Source organism: Marmota marmota, unplaced genomic scaffold, assembly GCF_001458135.2.
Source record: "Marmota marmota marmota unplaced genomic scaffold, marMar, whole genome shotgun sequence".
NCBI classification, from domain to species: Eukaryota; Metazoa; Chordata; class Mammalia; order Rodentia; family Sciuridae; genus Marmota; species Marmota marmota.
Genome location: NW_026000174.1, coordinates 13,866,168 through 13,887,886, shown reverse-complemented (window position 1 = coordinate 13,887,886; position 21,719 = coordinate 13,866,168). Strand labels below are relative to the sequence as shown.

At 34.2% G+C, this 21,719-nt stretch overlaps 1 protein-coding gene across 1 annotated transcript in view; it reads right to left on the bottom strand.

Moving 5' to 3' along the window:
• Positions 1–2,586: 2,586 nt before the first annotated feature.
• Pgm2l1 (phosphoglucomutase 2 like 1) overlaps positions 2,587–21,719 on the bottom strand; it is a 60,912-nt gene continuing 41,779 nt past the window's right edge. Inside the window, exons 7-14 of the mRNA XM_015477427.2 lie at positions 20,047–20,236; positions 19,648–19,745; positions 18,177–18,357; positions 16,292–16,385; positions 15,856–15,985; positions 15,225–15,414; positions 9,918–10,051; positions 2,587–8,293 (exon numbers count right to left, since the gene is read on the bottom strand). Coding sequence (XP_015332913.1) covers positions 8,191–8,293; positions 9,918–10,051; positions 15,225–15,414; positions 15,856–15,985; positions 16,292–16,385; positions 18,177–18,357; positions 19,648–19,745; positions 20,047–20,236 — 1,120 coding nt within the window. The 3' untranslated portion in view covers positions 2,587–8,190. The remainder of the gene's footprint in view (positions 8,294–9,917; positions 10,052–15,224; positions 15,415–15,855; positions 15,986–16,291; positions 16,386–18,176; positions 18,358–19,647; positions 19,746–20,046; positions 20,237–21,719) is intronic.

The window sequence follows — 21,719 nt, the reverse complement described above, 5'->3', positions numbered from 1 at the left end:
GGAAGAGTTGAAGAAGAGTCCCACAGCATGCTGCAGGCTGAAGCCCCTCTGTCTACCCCATGTCAGGCAGAAGTCCCACCTTTCTCTACTCTGGGCCAGCTCCACCATTTCCAGGGGATTATATTAATTTCTGGACCCAACAAACTGTCTACAGAGTGATAAAGAAAATGAAGTTACCCCAAACTGGTCATATAGGGAACCAGTAGCTGAATTATAGATATTTAGACTAAAGTAGGAAGACTGAATTAAAGGAAACAGACTTTTGTAAAACACTGAGTTTTCAAGTACAACCAAAGCATATAAGCTTCAGAAGGCAAGTTTCAGCTGAACTTGAGAAAGAACTCCACTGGGGGATGGGGTTGTAGCTCAGTGGTAGAGCGTTTGCCTAGCACGTATGAGGCACTGGGTTTGATCCTCAGCACCACATATAAATAAAAAAAAATGAAGGTATGTGTCTCTCTACAAAAAAAAAAAAAAGAAAGAAATAAAAAAAAAGAAAAAAGAAAGAACTCTACTGGACTTTCAGAGGGAACCAACTTGTCTTGGCAAATCAGTCCTGGAAACCAGAAAACACATCCGCATTTGGTAGTCATATTGAAAGAAATGAGGAGCATTGGTTAAGATGGCTCTTTCCAGTGTGGATCCATTGCACCCCGTCTCCCATAATCCCTGAACACTCTCATCACTTGCTGACTGAAGGCCAAGCTCCACAGCACAGTACAGGGCCTCTGCCACTGTCCAGTCGCATTCCTCTTCATGATCAGCCTCGTGTTCCAGAAGCAACACCAAGCCATTTGTTCTCTGAACGCACTTGCTGTTTCTGTGTCTAAAACACTCCCCCCTTATCTAGAGTTTACTTATTTTCTAAATATTCTTTGGCATTGCAGTGGGTGCACTTTTAGTCTACACCATAACTTCTGATTTGGGACATTAATTCTCCCGGTTTATCTTAATGGAAGGATACCTAGTGGCTCCTCCCTCTACCATACAGAAGGGAGTTGGGGGAATCCAATTCTTCCCTTACCAGCCAGCAGGCAGGTGTGGGACTACATCCACCTTTCCTCAAGATAGGCCTTCTCTTGAAGACCTCTGAATTCAAACACATAAGGGGTAGATAAAGGTGATATATCTGGGGTTGTAGGGAGAGCGGGAATGGTGTCCTGAACAGTCCATGCAGGCAATGGTTGCTATCTCTTTTTTCCTACTATTCAGCCTTCTGGGGTGTCCTTTATTTCTACCCATTTCCAGGTTAATTAATACATATTTATAAAACAAATGAATAAAGCAGAGGGATATAGGTCAAATCCTTAAATTAAAACAAATTACACATAATGTTGGACCACTTAATTATTAGATCCAAAGGTAAAGAGAAGGAAATAAAGATACAGAGGAGAATAATAAAATATAATGAGGAAGCGCTAGTTCAAGGAGGACAGGTGGTGAATAATAAATTTTTCATTATCATCCTCCCTCTAAAACTTCTTAATTTATACACCTACCAACTCCTCTCCTTTGGGAGTGATAACAGTCCTATTAGGTTGATTTAGCCTATTTGTCTCTGTTTATGTGGGTCTCAAATCAATGACCTTGTCCTTACCTATAAAGAATGTTAAAGAATTTGTCGATTTGCACGTATCCAGTGCAGGAGAAATCAAAGATGACCTCGAGGTTTCAAACCAGGAAGATGAAAAGCTCCTAAGGGACATTAGGAAAAAAACATTGAGCCTGAGATTTCAGCAGGATATATACTGTGGGTAAAGATGACCCAGTGGCAGCGAGAAGCCTCTGAACAGATGGTGTTGCTCCTGAGCATTTCATACCACGTGCAACTCTGCACATGCAGAATGAAGGACTTTTTGTCTGCAAGAGAAAACATGAGATGGGTTCATTCATTCAAAAAAATATTTATTGAGCACCTACTGGGTGCCAGGCAGTGGTCTAGTGAAAAAGCTACTCTCAGGAAGACAGATGATAACTACTACTTAAATTCATTTGTTTATATGCTATAAAGAATATGTTTATATGCCTTGTTTATATGCTATAAAGAATAATAGTTAATGAAGGGGTTAAAAATAGGGTCAAAATGGTTCTCAGATCTTCAGTTAAGGTGGTGATAGAAGTGCCTTGTGGAATACTACTGTCACTCCTCTTTCCTTTTGAGCTTGATCAGGGGTAAGACAGACAATGGAGATCAGAACCACAGACATAACCACCCCTGGAGACTCATTCTCTACCACTATTGCATCACACATCTATAGTTGCCACCTTGATGGATTTCCAAACCTTTAATTTTACTATGTTATTATGGAAGCTAATGCTAACATCAGGAAACAAACTAGGTCTGCTGAGGGAGAAAAAAAAAAGAAAACTGTAAGGACTCTAGCATTAGCTTTTACTTCTAGGACATCAGATGAGTCAATCAGGAAATATTTTCTGAGTGCTCACAGCCAGAATATTTAGACTCAATAGTAGATACTAGTGTATGTCATGCATAAATTTCAAGAACATTTTCAGTTTGAGTAGAACATTTTCAGATTGTGAACTGCACAGTATCTAAGATAATAAAAATTACATAGAAACTCATGCTTATGAAGAGACCTGTTTATTATTGATAAAACTTTATTTGGCTAAAACCACAAGAAATCCACACACAAATACATAAAGTGCAAATTCTCATAGGCAGTATTTATAATACACCCTGGTATTTTGTTGGGGAAAATGAGATGTTGACAGAAATTGTTAAAATAAGGGCACAATTTTGAACTACTTCTACATACTTAGTCAGAAAAATAATTCATTCTTAATTGTACATATTTTACCTGGTATTTTCAATGATGTATACCACGAGTTTATTCTAACCTATAACAAGACCTCACCATATATAGATGCAGATTCTTGCCTGAGTGGCACATGATGAATCATAACGCTGGACAAATATATACCAAATAGTACCAAATTAGTCGTGAAACATTTGGAAGGTAGTACTAATAGGCTCAAAATGGCGCTTAGACTAGTGATATTAAGCCTACAGAGATACATTCTGAGCCTTCCTGGTCAACACCTTGCTTTTGATATAAAGTGCTAACATTATGTACAATTTCCACATAGAAAAATGCTCTGCTCTCTCAAAAGAAGCTGAGTATTTAAGGGTGTGTGTTCTTAGTAAATACCACTTATTATAAATTTCAGTAATGAGAGTCATTAAAAACTGAATTAAAGTCAAAATTTTAATTACTTTTTAAAACTATTCATGTCTTTAAAATAATATTGTTTAGTTACTGAACTTAGGTAGGTAGTGTGGATAGGAAAAGTGAGCCATGATTCTCACTCTTAGGGAGCTGACAGGTGGATGCTCCTTCTTCATCAAGGAATGCCAAGGAATTGAAGAGAACAAACAGGCCAACACCTCAGACTATCTTGTAAGGTTCAAATATAACATAAATGTTGCAGGTTAGTTAACTAGGGGTTAATATTTTAGGAGGTCAGCTTCTAAAGGGCAGGGAATATCCTAGATATGTTCTATGCTTATGTTTCTCACACTAGAGTCAATTGTGTACTGGGATATGCAGCAATTGGGGGTGGGGGCAATGAGGGAGAAAATTGAGAGGCCATGTGATAAACACGGTGCTCCTTTCTGGTATATCAGTTTCATTCAAGATTGAAGATTTCACTTTTATATTAAATAGTTTTATTAGGAGAAGGCAAAATTAAAGCCAGAACACGAAATTTCATCATCAGTGGTAGGCTGCTTCCGATTTTGCTCTCAGGCCTCCTTCCCCTTCCTTCATGCTCCTCTGATTTAGGGTTCTGCTGGTGAAAAAAAACTGAGAAGCAAACTCTAGATATGTCCCTTTGCCCCATATATTGGCCACTTTATTCATTCTTTTAGGTTCTCTTCTTTAAGTACACAGTCTTGACTTAACCAAGAGGAAAGATACCTTAGTGAATGTAATAGTATGTGAATATTTAAAAATAACCAATAATCAACATTAATTATGTTTCCAAATGGAACTAAAGTCATGCTTTGTAGAGTCAAACAATGAACCAGCCTCTTCTTTTATTTAGACTTATGATTAATGGTAAAATGCTTTGAGAGACAAATATAAGAAAGATTTCCTCAAATTGTGCACTTTGGCTGCCCAAAATACAAGGAAATCTCAAATGAAATTCTAGAACAAGTGACCATTTTGGTTAGAATGACTACTTCCTCATCAGTTTCTAGAGTAAGCTCAGAAAACAAGTGAATTGTAAAAAGCTATAATAAATTAACATATAGTAGTATCCAGACAGACTAAAACAGGCTATGAAATAGATTTAAAATTACTTCTTATAAGAAATCTTAAATATTTTTATAATAGTAACAAAATTTTAAAAGTTCATAAACAGTTTATGAATAAGTTTAAAGCACTCTGAATGAAAACAGTTAAATTTCTTATCAGTGAGGTAATAGGGCGAAAGCTTTTCACAGTAACAAAATGTAGACGAGTGTGTGTGGCAAAAGAGGGAGGTAGAGAGAAAAAGGCATAAAATTAAATGTATCCAAGAGAAATTTGGATTTTTCAAGCATTACAAACACCAGTGGAATATAACTTAAAAAACAACAACAATATCAGCAGTTCATAGAACAATTTCCCCATCATCCTCCAGCTAACATTCTGTTGCATCAATTTCAGAAGTATCCTGCTTAAGAAATGGAAGATGTATTCTCCTAAATGTCCAATCTCTCAGATCCTCTCTGTGGAAGTTTGTACATCTAAATATCAATATTTTATATTTAAAGCAAAAACCTCAAATATCCTATAACACTATACATTCTTCAAGATGAACACACTTGTGTTCAAGTCTCAATTGATTTGCGAGGTCAAAAATAACATCGAAGCAGGTCTTTATTCATTGCATTCACGCATATACTATTTAAAACACACAAAAAATGTCTTTTGAGCTAAAGCTGTGTAGATGTGGAGTGAAACCCAAATGATACTGTTAGTGTTCTTTACAACATCATTTTTGTTCCAACCTGAATTTGAAAAAAAAATGTGCTGGAAGGAAGGAACCTTCTAAAGTCATTTAGTATCCCTTAACTAAAAAAAAAAAAAAAAAAAAAAAAAACTATTTCCTTAAAAGAATAGATTTTTATGACAATCTCTGCCAAAGTTCTTAAACATTTCCTGCTGCCTATTTTTTTTTTTTTAATCCCAAATTCCCTCTGGTCTATCCTCACTAGAGAAGGAAAATGGTATAGCAATAGTACTTCTTATTTTGAGTCCTTCAACAAAAACATTGATTAATGATTAATAACTTAGTGTAAATGATCTCAATGGCTTTCTTTTCTCTAGAGTTAAATGAACCTAAATTCTTGAACTTTTTCTTGGAGGTCTTATTTGTATAAAAATTAAATGTATCCAGGCAGAATTTGAATTTTTTCTGTAGTTTATTCTTTTTTATTTTTGCTCTGTCTCCTCCCAAGTTCTCCCATGATTCTGATACAATACCTATCAGGAACTGATTCCATAATAGGGATATTTTTTCTCAGCTCCAAAAACTTGAATAATAAAAGTAAACAATAGGTTCACTGCCTGCTCATCATAACAACAAATAAACACAAGTAAACAACCTTATACACACTTTATTTTCTACCTTTATGGTGTTAGGTTTGTCTTTCATAAGAAGCATTTTATGTGCTGTCTTATTGCCCTTTATATTGTTTAATTTTTATTTCTAATTTATGCTTTGATCTTGTCCTACTTCTTTTCTTTTCCCCAAAGCTTCAGAAAATACCAGTTTTGATTTATGCGCAGAATGAGAATATACGTATTTCCACGATATTTAAAAAAAAATGGCCCAAGGCTGAGACCCCAGGCCTGCATTTCTGTCTCTTGGGAGGTCTCTGAATGTATCCTGTTAGGCAAGGTGCACAATGTCACATTCATGTTAATATCATGCTCAGACAGACTCAAGAGTGTGGACAGAATCAGATAGTTCCTTAGATTTATATAATTCAGGAACCTTTATAAAATTTCGTTAATTTTAACTTTAGATTTAGAATTTTGAGATGAGAATCCAAGCTTCAATGACTTTTCACCTTAAGATGACTTACATGTTACTTTATATTAAAGCAAGCAAATGAAACTATTTTCTTCATAAAAGGATAATCATGACATGGCTTTAGTGGTTCTGAATGGGTTGTTGTATCACTTTAAATTCATTTCAAATATTTTATGACAATCTCTGAAACACAGATACCAAAACCAAATATACATGTTTTTCATATATATATATATAAAACATTGTTCATATTTTGTAGAATATATGCCATTTCCTAAGTTACAATCTACATTACTAAAAGCCAATAAAACAAAAAATGTTTTAAACATTTTTAAATAAAAATTCTACACAAACTCATTCATAAAATGGTGCTCTACATATAGTTACCTGTCTATTATCTGGAATCATACAAGATCCAGCTATAAGAAAGCAAGGAAGGAACAAATTAACAATAGTGGCAATACAATAATTTAAAAGTTATGTTTGGATTATACCAGCTCAAAAGTTAGTTTATAGCTGTAACAAACCAAACCATGACATTCTAATCAGTTCAAACTTTATATCTTTGTCATTATTATGTTTAGGAAATAATTTCTCTAATATCAGTGCTATCTCCCATAGGCAACCTGTTTAGGTGATTACACCCAAGGCCTTGTTATTCTTACCTCCTAATTATGCCATTTGTATTCTGCAAACTGTACAAGAGAAAATACATCTTAAGAAGATTAAACTACTTCTGCACTGAATCTTTTCAGAAGATTGAAGAATCAACCAAAAATGACTTTCCTAAACAACTGTTTTCCATATTAAAAAAAATAAATACTCCTCATGTAATCAAAAATTCCCTAGAAATCAGCATGATGTTAGTTTTAAACAGTAATTTTAGGGTTTCATTAATACTTAAAATCTGGGTGCTTTATTTTTTAGTAAAATTTACATTATTTCATCAGCTAAAGAATAAATTTACTTACAAACAGGTGATTCAAATGTTGGACTGTCAAACTGAGAGCTCATTTATAGTTCCCCCTTTTTCCCTTTACCTAAAGATTAAGATAACTGATGTAATTCTAACTTGAAAACTCTTGACTATAGTTATATTAAGCCTTCTTTTATTAAGACCTTCTCTGATAGGGCTGGGAGTATAGCTAAGTTGGCAGATTGTTTGCCTTGCATGCACAAGGCCCTGGGTTCTATCCCCAGCACCTCCCCAACCACCACCACCAAAAAAAAAAAAAAAAAAAAAAACAACAAAAAAAAAGACAATCATAGGATTTTTGAAATCAACAAACCCATTTGATATAGAGGAAACACCCATAAAGTTTGGAAGATTTTTTTCCTAACTATCTGAAAATTGACTGATAAAATGATATTCAATGCAGGAACATTGTTTGAGTTCATACCATTCTCTTGAGAAGGCACTGAGAAATTTGACAAGAACAAAGCCACTAGGAGTGTTGCCACTATTGTTCTATGTTTAGTAAACATCAAAGTTTTTAATACATACAGTAAATTTACACTGCACCAAAAGGGCACCTGAAGCAGAGGTGCAAACCCACATATTGTAATATCTGTCCTAAACTAGAAGAACTAAATACCCTATTTCAAATACTCTAATTTATAAGTTAATACTCATGATACAACAATGACACTTTTCCATAATGCTCCAGGAAGAGTATTATTTTCTTGCCAATTTTAGTAATTAATTACCTTAGCTACCAGTGTAATTACATAACATTTATCTATTTACCCCATTTTTTAAACCATGCTATACACAGTTACAAGATACAGAACTAAGCTTAATCACACTACAATAAGAAAACTCACTTTTATATTGTTATGCTTTGCTTTAAAGTCAGCACGATATTAGTTTTAAACAGTAATGATATATCACTATAATATTTTAACGTTATGATTTTCATTCAAGATTATGAAAAACTTGAATTTCATTTCCCTCCAGACATTTTACTTTCAAATTGATACTTTTCATTTAGTCAGCTGAACAAATGAAAAAGAAAAGAAGAAAAAAAAAAAGGAAAAAGATACTTGGCCAGATGAGATAGAGAAAGCTGACATGAGGTTCAACACGTGGAGTCTTGGGTTGTCTGTTCCATATGCCAGTGCAAAGTCATGACATGCCGAGGTGCCCTACACAGAACGCCAGATCAGTCCGTTCTTACTAGGCTCAAGAAAATTCTCTATCAGAGCTTCAATGAGTTTCTTCAATTCTTCTTCTAGCAATGCAGTATCACTAAGGAAAAAAGAGTTTTGAAATTCTCTATTTAATAGATTTAAAGTTTGTTTTAATTTTTTTTTTACTTTGGAGAGGGCATATATCTGATGTAATGATTAAATAATTGATAAACAAAAGAGAAATTTGCTCAGTTAAAACTAACCCCTCAAATAAAATAACACACAAAGAAAATAACATGATCATAAACTGAAATTGAACTTCATTAATAGTAATTCCTTGGCACATGATAAAGAATGAATTACAGTATGTCTAAATGATTCTCTTGGGTCAGGCAATTTAACAACTTTAAACATCAATACGAGTATTATAATAGAATGGCTTCCTGAAATGCTTTGAAGGAGACTCAGCTAAGGTGTTGTGGGATAATATGACTATCCTTCAGGTTGTTGGTAGCAGAAGAATGAGTGTTTTAAAAAACAGATACACAAACTTACAAGTAAGCCCTTCAAAATTGTCACTGATGAGCCTCTTTCAAACAGCCTTCACAGTCATCTTATCAGCTATACAATAAATTAGCTATTACTTTGATATCCATTCTTTGTTTTTAACCAAATATAGCATTACCTGATTTGGTTAACTTTAAATACTTCTCTGAATGACTTTAGGAGGTCTTTTTTCTCCCCCAGTGGAAATAAAATCTTAAGGCAAAGATGTAGGAAAATACAAAATAATGTGCCCTGGTTGGGTTCTGAAGGCTATTTCAAAAAATACATTGGTCATTAACAACAAAGTTAATACTATTTTCAATAAGTTTAAATAGTCTTTGGTTTATTAAACATGTTAACAATTTGTGACATAGTCATAATTTGTACCCTTAGAAAGAAATGAACTAGGCAGATTGTGTCAAACCAAATTGGACACAGAAAACAAATATTTGGCAACAAACACATTATTTATTGATCATTTCTTTAGGCTCATTATATATAAATTAAAGCTTAGAAAATCTTCTCAAGAATAGAAATTTACTATGACTTTGATATTCAGTTCTGCAAAATACAGCTTCTTTGGGAAACAGTTCCTCAAAAGGTTAAACATAGAGTAATATGACCCAACAATTTCAATCCTACATATATATACAAGAAAAATGAAAACATATATCCACATACAAATAGCTGTTCACACTGTTCATAACCGTACTATTCATAATAAGCAAAAATTTAAATAATTTGAACATCCACTGATGAATGGATTAAAAATGTGGTATATCCACAGAACGGACTATTCGGGGCAAAAATAATACATTTTTTAAAAAAGTGAATAAAGTACTAACTCATGTTATTAACACTGATAAACCTGGAAAAACAATGCTAAGATGCCAATCACAAAGGACCACATATTGTATGATTACATTCATATGAAATATCCAGAATATGCAGATCTATTGGGAAAGACAGTAGACTAGTGGCTGCTTAGGGCTGTGAGGGAGGGAAATGGGAATTGATTTCTACTGAATATGGGGCTTCTTTTTGGGGTGATCCTAAAATTGATAGTAGTGATAGCCACACAAACTCTGCATATATTAAAATACACTGAATCATACATTTTAAGTGGATGATCTTATGGTATGTGAATTATATCTCAAAAAAGCTTTTAAATATGTATCTAATAAATCAATTCTCACCTCTGGTCAGGTGAAGCACACATCTCTGCATAATACTTTATTTTTGGTTCTGTACCGCTTGTCCGAAGAGTAGCAACACATCCATTTTGAAAAGTAAAAGTAATCATTTGACTGTTTTTACTCACAGGCAGCACCTATGCAAGATTGCAACAACAGCTTAATTACATCTGGTATCTAATTCATTTTTCAAGAATTATAAAATACATTCCAGTTATATGAGGCATCTAAACTAGTCTAATTCATAGAAACAGAAAGTAGAATGTTGATTGTGAGGGGTTGGGGGAATAAAGACTGGGAGTTGTTTAATGGGTTTCAGTTTAGCAAGGTAAAAAGGTTCTAGAGATCTGTGGCACAACAATATGAATATACTTAAGATAATTTAACTGTACCCTTAACTATAGTTAAGGCAGTAAATCTTTTGTGTTTTTTTAAAAATATTTTTTAGTTGTCAATGGACCTTTATTTTATTTATTTATATGCAGTGTTAAGAATCAAAGCCAGTGCCTCACATGTTAGGCAAGCGCTCTACCACTGAGCTACATCCCCAGCCCCAATCTTCTATGTTTTTAACCATAATTATAAAACTTTTAAAATTAAAAGAATGAAAATACAAAAGATTACCATAATAATTCATAAACACATTAAGTGAACCCTTATAATAATCCAGGCATTGGTTTATATACTTTACATACATGATCTCCAGGCTTCAACAATAATCCTGCAAAGTCGGTATAATTGCCATTTTATGGACAAGGCTCAATGAGAGTAAACAATCTGCTCAACTAGCTAAGTGGTAAAACAAAAAGTGGAAGCTGTATCTGTTCCAAAGCACCTCTGCATTTGCAAAGCATGATGACAGTTAATCTATGGCCTCCAAAGATAAATATACGTTATCCTAGAGGATATGCAAAAGAATGTACTAGGTGCTGACAAAAACTGTATTTTTAAAAAAGAAATGAAGTTTTACTGACATTGAATATATGAATTAATGCTGGTACTCTTTCTCATTCACACTTTAACCTGTTGAAGTATCTCGAGGGGACTGTGCTGTTGTCCTACAACAGAGGGGCTGCCAATGCTACTTCTCCTCAGGGCTCCAAGTGCTGGCCCTGGCCTAAAGAACCCTCTCTCCGTCAATGCATTATGATATGCCAGATGCTTAAAACAGATCTTTTGCTCCTCTTTTTCACTCATAGACCATTAACTATCAAGTCCTGTTTATAATATCCTTCATTCAATTCACCTTTTCAATTCTCTCCATCACCATTGTTACTATATTAAATTCTGGCCACTAACATCACTCACTAAGACTGCTGAAACAGCTTAGTAACTGATCTGTCTGCCTGGAATTCTGCCCTGGTAACCCACTCACCAGGCCACTCTTGCTCTCAGCCTACACTCCAGTTACAAATAACTACTTGTGGTTTTCTGGAGGACATGCCTTCTTGCTGTCAGACCTTGCACTTACTGCTTCCTTTGTTTGAAACAGGCTCTACACCTCCTGTATCTGGGTAACATCTAATTATACTTGAGAACTCAGTAGAGTCTCAGTAAGAGGTCTTTTCTATGCTCTTCCATCCAACAGAATGCTCTCAACTTCCATCCGCTGAGCTAAAGCCCCTCTATACTCATTTCTTAAGTGCAAGCATGCCTTTGCTATCACTGTATCTCTAGTGTACCTTTGGCTGCAGCACAGAATGATTTTTATAAATGAATGTACAGATGAATGTCAATTTGAAATGTGAAGAGAGAATTCAGGAAGTCTTCCACACTTACCAAGAATCTTGGGGATAACAACATCTATGCTACCTATCCTACAAAGCTCTGAGCGTCAGAGCAGAAGGGATGAAATACCTTAAATAGTTTAAATAAATTTAAACTTTAAAGACAGACAAGAGGAAAAAACCATCACAGCAAAGACTAAGCATAAAAACATTAGAGAAATAAAAAGAAGTCAAAGATTTTATTCAGTTAATTTACAAGGACAGAAATACACATGAGCTGGGGTTGTGGCTCAGTGGTAGAGCACTTGCCAAGCATGTGTGAAGCACTGGGTTTGATTCTCAGCATTGCATATAAATAAATAAAATAAAGTCCATTAACAGCTAAAAATATATAAAAAAGAGAAATACACAAACACACAAAGACACACATATGCCTGTGCACATACTCAGAATATTGACAACTAGGAACCAATATTTGTTGACTGGATAAATCTGCAAAAAATGAAATATGGATAGTATTCTTTTCCCACAGTTTTTATTGGCTTATTATAACTATACAAAATAGTGGGATTCATTGTTACATATTCATACATGCAAACAATATAACAATATAATTTGGTAAATATACTTCTTAAGTATTTTCCTTTCCCCTCCTCTCTTCCTTCTCCCTAGTCCTCTTCTTCTACTCTACCTGTCTCCCTTAGATTTTCATGACTCTTCCCCAACCTTTCTTTTCCTCTTTCCTCTCCAGTTTTAATAGATGAGAGAAAACATATGATTTCTGATTTTATGAGTCTGGTTTATTTAACTTAACAGAATGCTCTCAAGTTTCATCCATTTTCCTGCAAATGCTATAATTTCATTCTTCTTTATGGATGAATAAAATTCCATTGTGTATACATACCACATTTTCTTTATCCATTCATCCACTGATGAACACCTAGGCTAGTTTCATAGTTTGGCTATTCTGAATTGTGCTACTAAAAACATATTTTACCATAAGAGCAGAAGAGTTTAAAAGCACCTCAAATAATAAAATCATAAATTTAAAGACAGGAAAGAGAAAAAAATCATACCAAAGACTATAGAAACATTAGAGAAAAGAAAAGTCAAGATTTTATTCAGTTAATATATAATATACAAACACACACACATACACAGAATACTATTGCTGTAGTATGCTGACTTTAGGATAGACACTGAAGAGTAATTTAGCTGGGTTATATGGTTATTCCATTTCTAGTCTTTTGAGGAAGCTCCATAATGATTTCCATTGATTGTAAATTATTATAATCTCACCAACAGAGTAAAAGTGTTTCTTTTCCCCTAGATCCTCTCCAGCATTTATAATTGTTTATATTCTGTCATTCTAACTGGAATGAGATGAAATCTCAGTGTAGTGTTGACCTGCGTTTTCCTAATTGCTAAAGATGTTGAACAATTTTTAATATATTTGGCAGAAACTTTTTAATCTGATGTCATCCTGTTTATTAATTCTTGGTATTATTTTCTGAGCTTAAGAGGTTCTATTGAGAAAGTCCTTGCCTGAACCAATATGTTGGGAGTGTAGACCCCACATTTTCTTCTAGGAGTTGCAGAGTTTCTGGTCTCATTCCTAGGACTTTGATTCATTTTAAGTTGACTTTTGTGCAGGTCAAGAGGCAGGGATTTAGCTTCATTTTTCTATCTATGGAGAAACCAGTTTTCCCAGAACCATTTGTTAAATAGGCTGTCTTTTCTCCAACATGCCTTTGTCAAGGACCAGATAACTGCATCTGTGTAGGTTTGTCTCAGTGTCATCTATTCTGTACCACTGGTCTATGGGTCTGTTTTTATGCCAGTACTATGCAGTTTTTGTTACAATAGCTCTGTAGGATAATTTAAAGTCAGGTATTGTGATGCCTCTAGCATTGCATTTTTTTTGCTTAGATTTGCTTTAGATGTTCTGGGTCTTTTTTTAAAAAAATTATTTAGTTGTAGATGGACACAATATCTTTATTTATTCATTTTTATGTGGTGCTGAGGATTAAACCCAGTGCCTCACACATGCAAGGCAGGTGCTCTACCACTGAGCTACCGCCCCAGCCCTGGATCTTTTATTGTTCCAAAATGAATTTTAGGACTAGTTCTGTGAAGAATGTCATTGGTATTTTGATGGGAATTGCACTGAATCTGTATATTGCTTTTGGTATATATGCTCATTTTTAACAATATTAATTTTGCCTATCTATAAGGAATATGAGTATTATCCTATGTAAGAAGCTGCAAATTTCCCAAAATACATTATGTCCCCAGAATCTTCTGACAACATCAGAGCATTACAAATGGAAATTTAAGCTAATAATCATCCTAAAAATAACAACAACAAAATGAATATGATCAGCAATCTCTTGTATGTAAGTGTTTGTTTGAGCACCTATCCCACTGGCAGGAGCTTTGAAAGGCATAAAGGTCCTTCAGAAATGGACCTGCCATGCACAACACAATGGTAACATAAATAGAAAAAAAAATGACACATATCATGTGGAGGAAGGTATATGATTGTGGGACCTGGAGGACATATTTGCCTTAAATCTTAAATAATGGCAAGGTATGAACCTGTAGCAGAGGAAGAAAAGGTAAACTAAGAAAACAAACTTGATCAAAAATACAGAAATCAGAAAAAAGATAAAAATATAATTTAACAAAGAAAAAAGAAATACATAAATTATATATATTTGAAATTATAACTTATTCTTTTTGGCTAGAGATACCAGAAGTAAAGTTAAAAAGAGAACTTGAAACTAGAAGGATAGTCCAACATGGTGGGGTACACATTTAATCCTAGTAACTCAGGAGGCTGAGGCAGGAGGATCATGAGTTCAAAGCCAGCCTCAGCAATTTAGCAAGGCCCTAAGCAACTTAGACAAGAAAGGGCTGGCAATGTGGCTCAGTGGTCAAAGGGTCCTTGATTAACATCCCCTGTACTCCCCACACCCCAAAGTAGAAATACTTTTTTCTTTTTTCAAAGAAAAAGAAAAAAAAGTAGTATAAACACTTTGCAATTCTTGGATTTTAGAAAGACTTTATTTTCAACATTGTTTCAGTGTCATTGTACATTCTCTTTTTCTCTCTCTGTCTCTACCTTCCTCTTTCTATCCTCATACTCTTTTCCCTAAGGTATTCCAGATGATTACCTAGGGACTGATGAGGATCTTTGGTCACTTAAAACTACTCTAGGGATGGGTCCTAGTCCCCAAAACTCACAGGCCTGAACTTCTACTATTTTAGTATAGTATGAATTATTACAAATTATTAAAAAAATATATATTTTTTAAAACAGGTACTTTCAGGAGTTTCCAGGCTGGTGAGCACATGGACCTTCTGGGAGGGTGATGTACCTAAAAAGGGCATGAGATCCTACTCCATACCCTCTCTGCCCTATGCATCTCTTCTGTCTTGGTGTTCCTAAACTGTTTCCTTTATAATAAACTAGGAAACATGAGGAAACAGGATTGAGTCTCATGTAAAACCCATCTCTGGACTTTTTGGTGACATGAGCCATTAAGTTTTTGTCAATGTTATAAATTTAAAAAGTACTTACTGATTTTTTATTAGGCTGGCTGCTGTCATATCCAGTGGTAACATCCCGTATGTGCAATATAGCAAATGTCCCACAAAACTTTGGATATTCTTTCGGAGAATCAAAATTGCGAAGCCTTTCAAATATACTTTTGATGGTAGGTGGATCATAACACAAGAAATATGAAGTTTTTGACATATGATAACCATATCTGTACAAAGATTTAAAGTATTAAAATCAGATTTCCGATAACTTTAGAAATGTACACATTAAATAAAAACAAGCCTATTAGAATATTTTGTAGAATTTTAATGCTTTTTATAAAAGGATGTTGACTGTTCTTCAAAAACAAATTTAGCAGCCAGGCATGGTGGTGTCTGTGCCTATAATCCCAGTGGCTCAGGAGGCTGCAGCCGAAGGGTTGTGAATTCAAAAGACAGCCTCAGTAATTATTGAGGCCTTAAGCAACTTAGTGAGAAACTATCTTAAAAGAAAATATTAAAAGAAAGGTGGGGAAGAGGACGTGGCCAGTGGTTAAGTGCCCCTGGGTTCAATCCCCAGAACCAAAAACCAAAACAAAACAAAAACAAATTTAGAAAACTATGGATAGGACAAAAAAAAATTGAACGAAAGATCTAGCATATGAACTTACTTTTCATAAACTTTAATCAGTTGCTCCATCAATGTTATACTCATGGTTTCCAGGTAAGATGCCATCTCAGCAACAACAACGGCTGCACTTACCCCATCTTTATCCAAAACGGAAGTTCCACACAGAAAACCTGGGGATTCAAAACCATCTTTAGAAACGGGGAAAACTTAAACCCATAGTTTCATATTTCTTCAGAAGGACCAGTGACTTTAAGAGCCTAGAAACAGATAAAACCCATCAATACTGAATGTATTCAGAAGACCTTTATGTTCTTTTTCTTTTCCTGATGAGACATGCATTTACATATTTCTGAGTTCTCTGCAGTTTTTACAACTTAAAATATAAAGCCAGATGGCAAAAATTCCTCTCTACAGAATTGTCACATTAAAAAAATGTTTTCAATCAAACTTCAAAGATTTAAATATTTACTACATACCAATAGACTCTTCAAATGCAAAAAGGACTTCTTTCCCATTTTCCAGGAGATCTTTTATCCTACTTCCAATCCATTTAAAACCTGGTAATGTTTCCTGAAATGCAGAGGAAGATACTCTAGTTAAACACAGAGAAAAATCTATCAATAAATGCACATAATTCCTGAGTAGTGATCTTCTATTAGGCTTTTTGGTCCACAATGATTTATACAGTGGTAGACATATAGTCATAAAGGGCCATAAACACACATACTACCACTACTGGTGGTCTACTATTGATACAGTACAGTACTAGATGATTTATATTAAATATATCCCATATTTATATGTGCGACAATAAAGTTACAAAGTAACATAAATATATACCTATATTATTATCTGAAACATAGGTACTATATTTATTTGTTAAGTACTATTAGTACTATTTACTAAATACTATAATAGGTACTTAATAGCACTATAGTAGCATGATCTTTTTTTAAAAAAATTTTATCTATTTTATTTATTTATTTTTATGTGTTGCTGAGGATCAAACCCAGTGCCTCGCACATGCCAGGTGAGTGCTTTACCGCTGAGCCCCAGTCCCAGCCCCAGCCCCAAAGCATGATCTTTTTTAATGTTCATAAACACTGTTGTCAGAAGAGAGGCTCAGAGATTAAGTAAATTTGCCTAAGATGCAGCATATACAAAATGGAGGTACGTTTCAATTACACTGCTTCCCAACAACTGTCCTGTAAGCCATACTACAGTCACTAACATAAGAGAGCCTGTGAAGGTTTTGATTTAGTCTCCCCAAGTAATACATTATCACAACCTATGCTTGAAACAAGTACACCTTTCCACAACACTGTGACCTAAATAAAACCACCAAGACAGTTACCAAGTCATTCATTAATAATTATGTTCGGGGAACTTTCATCTGATGACCTTTAAAGACCTGCTGCGTTCTAGAGTCAACATATGCACACTAATTCTGGGGTTCATCATTACTAACTTAAATTTCCTAAATCACTTTTCTACTTTCACCAAAAATAAAAATTCTGGCAATCCCCTCAAACCAAAACAAATTTATAATACTGGTCTTTAGAATCATGTTATTTTCTTTCTTTTGTGCACTTACTTTTCTTGCTATAGATATAAACAAAAAAACTATTGAAATTCAGAATTTTAGGCTTGAATAAATTTTCAGTATCTTTTGCTATCGGTGTTTTTTGAAAGTCTAAGATTAAAAGCTGTATTTCATAAAAACAAGTACAATTTTCTTTTACTCAGTCAATTATTACTGAGACTTGTTGCTTGAGTATGACTCAAGGAAAATGCCTGGGGGTAACACTTAGTTACTGACACCTGGCAAAGATGGTAGAGGAAAAGCAATAAAGCTGGCTTTAGTCCAGGTAGTTACAAAACTGTTCTACTTAACTGTTTGCGGTTCACAAACATTAATGATCTGGTTGATACAAAGTCATTCTTCTTCTTATTATTATTATGTAGAACCAATGGATTTTTGTTTGCAAGTTTGAAGTCTACTTAAAAGTTTATTAATACTGTGCTTGAAGAATCTAAACAAAGGATTGATGGCATTTACAAGCTTTTGGAGTGAAGTCTGTGTTAGTGATGAGGTCACTAGATTTTCCATCTGCAAACCAGATGTTGTATGAAATAATATGTGCTAACGTAATTTTTGGAAAAAATCTTGTCTCAGTTAAAAATTCACATACTAGATGAATTTGTCTCTGGGTGTCTAAGTTATAAAAATATTAAGCAAATATCAGCAATTTTAAAAAATGAAGAGATTATAAATGAATTAATGAAATGTCAGTTTTGGTGGGGTGCCTTTAATATACAGGAATATATTTAGAAAAGTAGCACACAGATATTATTTATTACTTCAAAATGAAATCCTTCTTCAAGTGCAATTGCCTTCAAAATTTTAGAAGAGACAGTAGTGGCTAACATATAAACATTCTTCACATCAGCATTTCTTGGTTTATTTTTCTTCCAGCAATCAAACATCCACCATCCAAATAATGCTGCCAGCTCATTTCCTGTGAAGACTTTCCAATGACCACTGTAGAGAGAAAATTCCAAGTCAAGACCTTTCCAGCTTCTCATTAAAACTTCTTGACTCCAAGACCTACAAATTATCATCCTTCAGATAGGAAAATCCTACAGCTATGAGACTTTTTAAAAAAACTTTATTCTTTTTTATTTATTTATAACACAAGGATACACTCTGCCATTATCACAAAAACAGGGAATACAACCTGCTCCAATTCAGTTTTATAATATGGGACTTTTGAGAAAATATTTACTACTACTTCTTTTATAATTGACCTGGGATCTTTAGGGTAGGGATAGTTATAACCAATCAATCTTTCTCTCTCTCTTCCCCCCATCTTACTTTTTATACTGAGGATTGAAACCAGGGGTACTCTACCACTGAGCTATATTCCCAATCCTTTTTTTTTTTAATTGTTTTTTTTTTTTTGAAGTTGTAGTTGGACACAGTACCTTTATTTTTTAAAAAATTTATTTTTATGTGGTGCTGAGGATTGAACCCAGCACCTTGCACATGCTAGGTGAGCAGTCCACAGCTGAGCCCCAACCCCAACCCCCCCCACCCTTTTTATTTTTTATTTTGAGACAGGATTATTTTGCTAAGTTGCTGAGGCTCAACTTGAATTTGTGATCCTCCTGCCTCAGCTTTCTGAGTTGCTGGGATTACAGACATATGCCACTACTCCAGGTTGCAATGTCTTTTGGAAGATTATTACAAGGCTAATTTTATTCTTTTACTTAATGAGAAAAAATTGTGAAGACATGTCATATCAAAATGGTGAAAATATACAGCAATCCAAAGGACAAGGATTAGGAAATGATTATATTGATAAAGCAACCTGTTGAAATATGCTGTGGTTAAAATTAATATTTTCAAACAATTATATAAGAATGAGAAAAATGCTCATAGTATAATTGGTATAGAAAATAATTAAGATATAAAACTACATATAGTATGATCATAATTTCACAATTTTATATGAACAAATACATCTTTATTTGAGTAGAAAAAAAGGAAATGTTGAAGTATTGATTTAGGTAGTTATATGGATAGTGGAGTTATATAAGATTTATTTTCTTTCCTATTTTCAATGAACCTGTGAGACTTAATTTTTTTGATGTTTTTGTTTTTAAAAATTGCTTTTCAAAGCTCAAGCTTTTTTTGTGTGTGTGATGCTGGGGTTGAAATCAGGGCCTCACATATGCCAGTCAAGCCCTCTACAATGGTCAAAACCACTGTGTTTTATAGTCTCGACCCCTCATAGCTCAAGCTTTTAATCAAATAACAGATTCTACTTACTTCGCCTGAAGTTCTGCCACTGCCAGTCGGTCTGCATCAGGATCTGTGGCTAGCACTATCCGGGCATTTTCTCTTTCTGCCAGTCTCAGAGAAAGTTCCTGAAACAGTAACCCAAAAAGTTAGATTGTATTGAAGAATCTGAATCAATGCTAATATTCCTAAATGTAGGCACTATGTTAGTGATATGAATTTTAGAAGGCATACAATTTGGTTAAGTTTAAAATAAGTAGCCTAGAAGTAGTAGAGATTTCAAACAAAACACAATTATATTCCAGTGTAATTTAAATGATATAAACTACAATGGTTTCTGCTTTTGTAAGTAATCTCTAAATTGTCAATAAGTTCTATTTATTCTGATGGTTTAATAAACTAGTAATAATTTAAATATTAGAAAAATACCAGTACAGATTCTCCTTCTTCAGGATTTGGGCATTTAACAGTAGAAAAGTCTGGATCAGGATCTTTTTGTTCTGGTACTGGAATTGGAGGCTTAAAACCAAACACTTGAAAAGCCAACTGCACATAGTCATGTCCGACACCATGAAAGGATGTATGCACAAATTTCAAGGTGGTCTTTGAGTTTAATTCCCTGTAAGGTAAAAATCACCAATCAATATCATAAAACTTGCCACCTGTGATGTAATTCAAAACACTTAAATTTGAGAAAAAGTGATTAAAGCCTTCAGCAGAGCTGTAAGATATATTTTTAAATATTTTTAGTTATAGTTGGACACAATATCTTTTTTTTATGTGATGCTGAGAACTGAACCCAGTGCCTCACTAGGCAAGCACTCTACCACTGAGCCACAAACCCAGCCCTGTAAGATTTTTTTTTAAACTATGTGGTATTAAAGTAAATTTCAGAAGATTTTTAATTCAACTACATTCTTCCTTTGTGGTTCAACTTCCTAACCTGGATTGCTTCCTTCCATATGCTATACCAGTATCCTAACCCAAGCCGCTATATATCTCTTGCCAGATCCACCACAAGAACTTCCTAACTGGCCTTTCTTATTCTCTGCAGACTCCTTTTTTTCTTTCAGTCCAGCTTAAATTCCAAGGTATCTAATTTCAATTACCTTCTTTTATTTTCACATTGGATACCTTGATCCTCTAATACCTTACCCTGTGTTGAACCCAACAATGTACCTTTTTCCAGACTTGTACCAAAATAGCACAATACTGCTAGAGTAAATCTCACAAAAGGGTTAAGAGCTTCACTTTCAAAGGGCATTCAGCACTGTCAGGCACTTTTACTTTGTTACTCAAAAAGCTTACTATTTTCTCTCTAAAACGGTGTGTAAAATCTTTTCTTCTCTCCTATTCTTTTCCTCTCCCTTTACCTAATGCAAACATAATACAGAAGCCATCTGATGAGAACTTCCTAATCTTTCTACATCTAATCCATAATCTAACAGCATCCATACATATCTTTTCCTTCTTCTGACAACAGAGTGTTTTTCTTTCTCTCAAAGGTCAGTGCTCCACTTTGGCTCTGGTTCCCATCTCTTCTCACTCAAGAACTTTATCACTCTAGTCACCCCCTCCCTCCTGCATCATTCCCATTAACATCCAGTCACAGTTTCTTTGGTTCTTCTATAGCAAAACTTTCTACATTCTTACCAACTACTTATTAACCACTCTCTGTAATAAATAAAATTATTAAAGTAAAATAAAATTTTCAAAATATACATAAGAAGAATGCCTACTATTAATATACTTATCATCTCAATTCAACATTTATCAACATTCTGTCAACTTAGTTTCATTTATGCAAGACATCAAATTACTTTACAAATGCTTTAGAATTTAAAAACGTAACCATAATACCATTATTGCACCAAACAAAACCCACAATTTTTTTTTTTTTTTGTCGTACTGGGGATTGAATCTAGGGACTTCTGCATACTAGGCAAGCATTCTACCAACTAAGCTATATCGCAAGGCTCCCCAATCCACAATAATTTCTTAATATTATTCAGTACCCTATCTGTGCTCAAATTTTCCCCAAATGTCTCAAAAATACAATTGGTTTACTTGAATCCAGACCTGAATAAGGTCCACACCATCTG